This window comes from Branchiostoma belcheri, unplaced genomic scaffold, assembly GCF_001625305.1.
Source record: "Branchiostoma belcheri isolate BF01 breed outbred unplaced genomic scaffold, Haploidv18h27 scaffold564, whole genome shotgun sequence".
Taxonomy (NCBI): Eukaryota; Metazoa; Chordata; class Leptocardii; order Amphioxiformes; family Branchiostomatidae; genus Branchiostoma; species Branchiostoma belcheri.
The window spans coordinates 4,773-13,031 of NW_017804203.1; the positions used below are offsets into that span (position 1 = coordinate 4,773).

An 8,259-nucleotide genomic window follows, 5' to 3' on the forward strand; every position below is an offset into this window, starting at 1 on the left:
CAAGGTGCTGAATTCCATAGGTTTGCAAACTACCTGTCAGGGAGACAACAAGTTGTCTCTTTGAACGGGTGTACATCAGAATACCTACCTGTCACTCTAGGTGTTCCCCAAGGGTCTATATTAGGCCCTTTGCTGTTCAATATATTTATAAATGACTTACCTGATATTGTCACTGCATGTAAAGTCTGTCTGTATGCGGATGATACAGCAATTTTCTGTGCCAGCAACAATGCAAAACACATCGAGCAAACTCTCAACTCTGAACTTTCTGGTCTAGCTAGGTGGTTCCAATCAAACCGTTTAACGCTAAACATATCCAAAACTAAATGGATGCTATTTGGTACTGCCAATAGATTATAACTTGCACCTTCTCTGAAACTTTGCATTGACCAGGAGATCATAGAGAGAGTACAAACATTCAATTATCTTGGTGTTTTTCTTGATTGTAATCTATCATTTAATGAACATGTAGACAAGGTTTGTGGCAAGGTAGCACAGAGAATTGGGCTAATGAAACGCCTTAGACCTTGCCTAACCCTTAACATTGCTGATATGCTGTATAAAGCCATGATATTGCCCATCTTCGATTATTGCGACACGGTGTGGGAGGGATGTGGAGCCCTCAAGCAGAGGCAGCTTCAAATTCTTCAGAACAGAGCTGCCAGAGTAGTGCTGCAAAGAAGACTACGTGAGAGCAGCACTGACAGCCTCCACCAGATGCTAAACTGGAAACACCTGACTGAAAGAAGATTTGAACATATGTGTGTAACAGTATTTAATGTCTGAATGGCTTGATGCCCACTTACCTATCCTCTACTTTCTTGCACAATTATAATCTTCATACATATCACACCAGACAGACTACTAAACTACACTTACCAAAATACAATACCTCAACTGGTCAGCGAGCCTTCGCTTACACGGGTGCAAAGTACTTCAATAGACTATCAGCTGAAGTAAGGCAGATTCAAACTTTAAAACACTTCAAGGCAGCTTTAAAGACGACCTCTGACCTCCAATCATTTTGAACGGAAATCGATTTACGTTGATTATGATTATGATTTGAAGTTATGTTTTCTTGTAAATTCCCTCAGTTCATGTTGAACTTCGTATTATTCATTTATTTATGTATAACTTCCAGTTATATTGATTTCATTTACATCTTTTGTTATGTACTTTGTATAATTTATTATTCTTTTACTTACTGTACCCCCCTGGGCCTCCTTGGAAATCAGCTTTGGCTGAAGGAGCTACCCAGGTGTCTTTGAAGATTAAATAAATAAATAACTTGTATATGGCAGGACCCAGGTTCCTCAATAAGATTAAAATCTTTTTTATCCTTACCAGCGCATTTTGGTGACTGTTCACTCCAACTTCCATCAGACAAACAGGTGAGTGAAGATTTGCCGGCCAGCCTGTATCCTTGGTCACATGTGAAGTGAAGCACGTCACCGTAAGAGTTGAAGCCTGTCACGAAGCCATTACGTGGATGTGGCAGAGTGGGGCACTGAACAGCTGTATTTAATACATCATGATTTTAAAATGCTCAAAATTACATGTCTAAGCTGGAAAAGTACGACGTCCCAGTAGTTTTACTACAGCTTTCTTAATAGTTTACAAATAATAGTAACTACTTTGTTTCTTGCCACTGGTTCTAGTTTTTACACCCACTCTTCGCCTCTATTTTAAAAAACTTAGACTTCTGAACATTTACGACATAAACAGATTTCTTGTACTTTTCGTAGCCCAATATATAAACCATAAACTCCCGGACACATTTGATGACTTTTTTAATTTTCGTTCTCAGATTCACAACTATCAAACTCGCAAACGTTCCGATTTTCATATCCCCCCTAGTAAAAACTTCTCTTGCCCAAATGTCGGTTAGATACAAAGGTGTCACCTTATGGAATAAACTAACTCCAGCCCTAAAGAATCCTACCTTGTCTCTTCTCTCACTCAAACAAGCTTTGAAAAACCATCTGATTAACGAACCTAGCCCCCTGTAGTAATTTTATTTAGTGTTTTCTCCTATTATAACTCATACCAATTATTATCATTACCTTATTTTCATTGTCATTAACTTATACCATACATTATTTCATTATCCTTATTGCATTATTTCCATTTTCTATTGTATTATTTCCATTTATTAATTATATTTAATTTTGTATAGTTTAGAGGAGGAGGGCCTAGTATAAGCACGCCATGCTTCTCCCCTCCTCCTGCACCTGTTTTATCATTGTTTTTATATTATTATTGTCCGTCTGTTAATGTGCAAACAATCAAATCAAATCAAATCAAATCTTACATACTTATCCTCTTCACTCCTTGTGAGAAATACGGTCATGAAAAAAGCAATGACCTTATATCTCAGCTATTTATAGATTATCACCTAATTATATAATTCAATTTAATTTCAAAGGCACACATGTTAATCTTTTTTTAATATAATACCTGTACATGTTGGTGATTTTCCATTCCAAGTTCCATCAGACAGACATGTCAGTGAAGATGTACCAGCAAGTTTGTATCCTGACTCACACGTGAAGTTGACCACGTCTCCGTAGGAGTTGGAGCCAGTCATGAACCCATTGATGGGATTTGACAGTGGAGGACACTGGGCAGCTGTTTTGAATTCATCCAAATTCAATCAACAAAATGATACCAGTAGCAACATACCTGCGGTGTCACTGTAGTTATACCTAAGTGTCCTTATTTTCTGTCTTCAGAAAAGGTACTTGATTACATAATGAAAATTTATAGCAAAGACAAAATTTCAAAAACATACACCCTCTTTTTTTAAATAAATTAGGCCATGTTGATTTGATTATATGGATGACATCCTCCGGGAGCCCCAAAACTGATGCGCGCGTGCGAATAAAAAAAAGTTTTGGAAAAAAAAACTTCTTTTCATTATGAAATCTACGTGGCCATGAGGGTTGAGCAAATGGCACAGAATATGGTTTGGCGAATGATCTAGTCTTCAAGTTCATTTCTTTACAATTTCGTATTTTTTCGTTTGATTTTGGCATTCTGCGACATTGGTATAGTTTTTATTAATTTTTTTTGTAACTTATGGTATATTTTTGCTCATTTTGCAACTGTTTTGTACGATTTACAGTATGGTTGAAAACTTTTTTTTGGAAACGGCCGAAAATTCATGCGCGCGCGGATGTCATCCATATAATCAAATCAACATGTCCTTACCTGTGAATGTGGTGAGATGGTGACAAGGTGACATAAGAAACATGACATGCTACTATCACGGGACTTTCTCCACCTTATAAAAACTTAAATAAAATTCTAAAAAAACATACATATTTAGAAAAAAACAGGAACCAAATAAACTGTAGAAAAATTTTACCTGTGCATATTGGTGAGTCCCCATTCCAAGTTCCATCTGACAGACAGGTTAGTAAAGGTGCACCAACAAGTTTGTATCCTGGCTCACACGTGAAGTTAACCACGTCTCCGTAGGAGTTGGAGCCAGTCACCAAGCCATTGATGGGGTTTGACAGCAGTGGACACTGGGCAGCTGAATTAAAACATCCTACATTGTAATTTATTTCACAAGATAAAGCGAGCAGTAAAATATTTGCCATGTCCAATTGATTTTACCATACCAGTCTAATCAATTTGACTAAAATAATATCTGATTACATCATTCAAAATGGATTTTTAAATGCTTTACCTGCACATGTTGGAGGGTTTCCATTCCAAGTTCCCTCAGACAGACAGGTCAGTGAAGATGTACCAACAAGTTTGTATCCTGGCTCACACGTGAAGTTGACCTCGTCTCCGTAGGAGTTGGGGCCAGTCAAGAAGCCGTTGATGGGATTTGTTAACGGAGGACACTGGGCAGCTAGATTGAAAACATCCTAATTTATTTGACAAGATGCAATAGCACAGCAATTAATTCTATCTGACCATTGTTAGATTTTCTTTGATAACTGATGACATCTGGATCAATTCGAATTCAAAGTAAAGGCGCAAATATTACCACTTGCACTATTGACACCGCACTCCCCTGGAACAACGTATTTGTCGATACTGTCATCTAGATAGAATAGAAGATGAACTTCATTTTGTAGTAGAATGTAGTTTGTGTAACAGTGAGAGAATTGAACTTTATAGACGAATAACATCGATGTTTCCCCACTTTACACACCTACGTAATACAGACAAATTCACTATTTTAATGAACTTAGACAAACCCTCGATCCTTAAACTTGTATGTTCTTATCTTTTCAACATCACAGAGAAGCGAAGAGAAGTCGAAATTGTGTAACAAACTGTAGTTCTAGTACTAGATTGTTCTTGTTGTGTATATATTTGTGTATTCAAGTTAACCTTTGTACCTAACCCAGTGGGTATGTTTGTACAAGAAAGGTCTTCATTCATTCATTCACTATTACCTGTGCATGTTGGAGAGTTTCCATTCCAAGTTCCATCAGACAGACATGTCAGTGAAGATGGACCAACAAGTTTGTATCCTGACTCACACGTGAAGTTGACCACGTCTCCGTAGGAGTTGGAGCCAGTCATGAACCCATTGATGGGATTTGACAGTGGAGGACACTGGGCAGCTGTTTTGAATTCATCCAAATTTAATAGACAAAATGATACCAGTAACAACATACCTGCGATGTCACTGTAGTTATACCTAAGTGTCCTTATTTTCTGTCTTCAGAAAAGGTACTTGATTACATAATTAAAATTTATAGCAAAGACAAAAACATACACCCTCTTTTTTTAAATAAATTACCTGTGAATGTGGTGAGATGGTGACAAGATGACATAAGAAACATGACATGCTACTATCACGGGACTTTCTCCACCTTATAAGAACTTCAATAATAGGCCGCACCAAGTAAATTTTATGGATGACGTCCTTTGGAGACCCTAAATCTAATGCGAGAGGGCGAAAAAAAACAAGAAGGGCCCTTAAAAACAAGATGCCTACATTAGAAATATACAAAGAGACGACAAATGTTAGGACACAAATTGAATGAGGTGACACAGTGTAACAAGCAAGAAGTCTTTTATTCATCATCAAAACAGCAATAAATCAGGTGGAACAGTGGGTAGTGAAAAACTTTCTGTTATTGACAGGATGGTCCTGTCAATAGTGCAAATTTTCTGTTATTGACAGGATGGTCAAGAGATACTTTCTTCGCGTAACGGGTTTCACATCAATCTGCAATCTGGTGATTTGCGGCACTGTCGTGACTTTTTGGTCATAGTTACGCAGGAAGCGGAATTTCTTTTTTTTTTCTAGAAACAGGCCAAAATCAATGCGCGCGCGGACGTCATCCATAAAATTTACTTGGTGTGGCCATATTTAAAAAAACATACATATTTAGAAGTTACTTTGGGGGAATCCAGCTGCGGTTCAAGACGGCCAGCTTCACAACGCAGTGGCAGAAGTTAGAGAAGGGAATTGTGACAGGGTGTACCATCTCACCTATCCTGTTCATAATGGGGATGAACCTGCTCCTTGACGCAGCAGCAACTAAGGCGAAGGGCCCCAGGATGAAGTCAGGGGCGAGACAGCCACCGTTGAGAGGGTTTATGGACGACATCACCCTAACAACTATCTCCCACATAGAAGCGAGGTGGATGCTGGCAGAGTTGGATCGCACGGCAACGTGGGGAAGGATGAAGTTCAAACCTAAGAAGTCTAGATGCATGGTGATAAGGAAAGGGAAGATCTCAGGAAGATTCAAGTTATACGTGCAGGGAGACCCCATCCCATCAATACAAGGCAAACCAATTAAGTGCCTGGGCAAGTGGTACGATGAAACACTTACAGACAAGAGAAATGTCCACAGTACAGTGGAACAGACCCAGGAGTGGCTAAGGAGAATAGAGAAATCAGGCCTCCCAGGGAAGTTTAAGGCGTGGCTGTACCAGAATGGGTTGTTGCCGAGATTGATATGGCTGTTAACTGTTTACGAGATGCCACTAACGTCTGTTGCAGAGATCGAGAGGAAAATCAACAAGCATCTGAGGCGGTGGTTAGGAGTGCCGCCAAGCTTCACCGCGATAGGGCTGTATACAAAGGCAGGGCAGATGCAGCTCCCGCTGTCGTCAGTGGAGGAGGAGTACAAAGTAGCCAAATGCAGAACTGTCATGCTGTATAGGGACTCTCACGACCAGAAAGTTAGAGATGCCGGAGTCACAACCAGGGCAGGTCGGAGGTTCAAAGCTGACTCACTGGTAGACCAAGCAGAGGGAATGCTGGTGTTGCGAGACATTATCGGAATTACCAACATCGGAAGACAGGGCTTAGGTTCCACCCACTCCAACAGTGGGAAAGGCAAACAGAGAGGAGAGAAGGTCTCTAGTTCAGGAGGAAGTTAGGAAGCTAGAGGAAGAAAAGCGGATAGCGAAGGCACTGACCCAGATGGCAACACAGGGTGCGTGGACAAAGTGGAACCTTCCCAGCAAGAAAATCTCATGGGCAGATCTGTGGAATCTCGAACCTTATCGCATATCCTTCATGCTAAGATCAGTTTACGACACCTTACCTTCACCATCCAACCTATACAGATGGGGGCTAAGAGAAGACCCAGCATGTAAACTCTGTGGGGAGAGAGGCACCATGGCCCATATACTGTCTTCATGCAAAACGGCTCTTGCCCAGGGTCGGTATCGCTGGCGCCACGACAAGGTGTTGACCGTGTTAGCATGCTCCCTAGAAGAAGCCAGGAAGAGAAAGAGACAGGGAAGCACGAGGCCGGGGTCAACAATCGCCTTTGTAAGAGAGGGGGAGAGGAGAACGATCACAGGCAGATCTAGAGAAGTAGGCAACATTCTGGAGAAGGCGAAGACATGGGAGCTCAGAGTCGACTTGGGGAGGAAGTTGCAGTTCCCCAAAGTAGTTCAGACAAAGCTACGACCAGACGCAGTGCTGTGGGCAGAAGCTGAGAAGAAGTTAGTTCTCGTCGAGCTAACTGTCCCCTGGGAAGAAAGGTGTGAAGAGGCGTACGAGAGGAAGAAGAACAAGTACCAGGAGCTCATAGATGAGTGCAGAAGTAAAGGATGGCAGGCGTGGCTGTTTCCTGTAGAAGTGGGTTGTAGGGGCTTTCCGGCCCAGTCAGTATGGAAGCTGTTCACCGCCATAGGTGTGAAAGGGAAGGAGAGAAAGGTCGCGGTTCGCAAGCTGGGTGAGGCGGCAGAGAGGTCATCCTGCTGGTTATGGAGTAGAAGAGAAGAAAGTTGCTGGAAGCCTGGCGGAGAGGATGTGCAGTGAGTTGGCCGCCACTGCTGGACCCAACAACTCGAGGGCGTCACGGTTGAGGGTCGAAACGCCCAAGGAAGGTTGCACCGTCTGATGACATCCATCTCCTCAAGCAACACAGCACTACTCCACTACATAGGTGAGCGGAGTAGATCAAGGCAGCATCCTTGCTGTATTCACCAACTGAAAAAAAACAGGAACCAAATAAACTGTAGACAAATTTTACCTGTGCATATTGGTGAGTCCCCATTCCAAGTTCCATCTGACAGACAGGTTAGTAAAGGTGCACCAACAAGTTTGTATCCTGGCTCACACGTGAAGTTGACCACGTCTCCGTAGGAGTTGGAGCCACTCACCAAGCCATTGATGGGGTTTGACAGCAGTGGACACTGGGCAGCTGAATTAAAACATCCTACATTGTAATTTATTTCACAAGATAAAGCGAGAAGTAAAATATTTACCATGTCCAATTGATTTTACCAGACCAGTCTAATCAATTTGACTAAAATAATATCTGATTACATCATTCAAAATGGATTTTTAAATTCTTTACCTGCACATGTTGGAGAGTTTCCATTCCAAGTTCCCTCAGACAGACAAATCAGTGAAGATGTACCAACAAGTTTGTATCCTGACTCACACGTGAAGTTGGCCACGTCTCCGTAGGAGTTGGGGCCAGTTACGAAGCCATTGATGGGGTTTGTTAACGGAGGACACTGGGCAGCTAGATTGAAAACATCCTAATTTATTTGACAAGATGAGGTGAATAGCACAGCAATTAATTCTATCCGACCATTGTTGGATTTTCTTTGATAACTGATGACATCTGGATCATCGTAAGAAAATTCAAACTCTACTACTGGATCAGTTACGGATTTTCATTTATTTCCAGACGTTTCGAGTGACATCCATCACTCTTCTTCAGCGTCACAAATGAACAGAGAACCGATTCACTCTTATATACAAGTAACTAGAAAAACCGGTTAAACAACAAGGTCCGTAAGAAGCTTTAT

At 41.3% G+C, this 8,259-nt stretch overlaps 1 protein-coding gene across 1 annotated transcript in view; it reads right to left on the reverse strand.

Annotated features, from left to right (window-relative positions):
- LOC109481600 (sushi, von Willebrand factor type A, EGF and pentraxin domain-containing protein 1-like) overlaps nucleotides 1-4,548 on the reverse strand; it is a 6,978-nt gene extending 2,430 nt beyond the window's left edge. The window contains exons 1-5 of the mRNA XM_019784187.1: nucleotides 4,506-4,548; nucleotides 3,695-3,865; nucleotides 3,368-3,538; nucleotides 2,458-2,628; nucleotides 1,345-1,515 (exon numbers count right to left, since the gene is read on the reverse strand). Coding sequence (XP_019639746.1) covers nucleotides 1,345-1,515; nucleotides 2,458-2,628; nucleotides 3,368-3,538; nucleotides 3,695-3,865; nucleotides 4,506-4,548 — 727 coding nt within the window. The remainder of the gene's footprint in view (nucleotides 1-1,344; nucleotides 1,516-2,457; nucleotides 2,629-3,367; nucleotides 3,539-3,694; nucleotides 3,866-4,505) is intronic.
- Nucleotides 4,549-8,259: the final 3,711 nt, after the last annotated feature.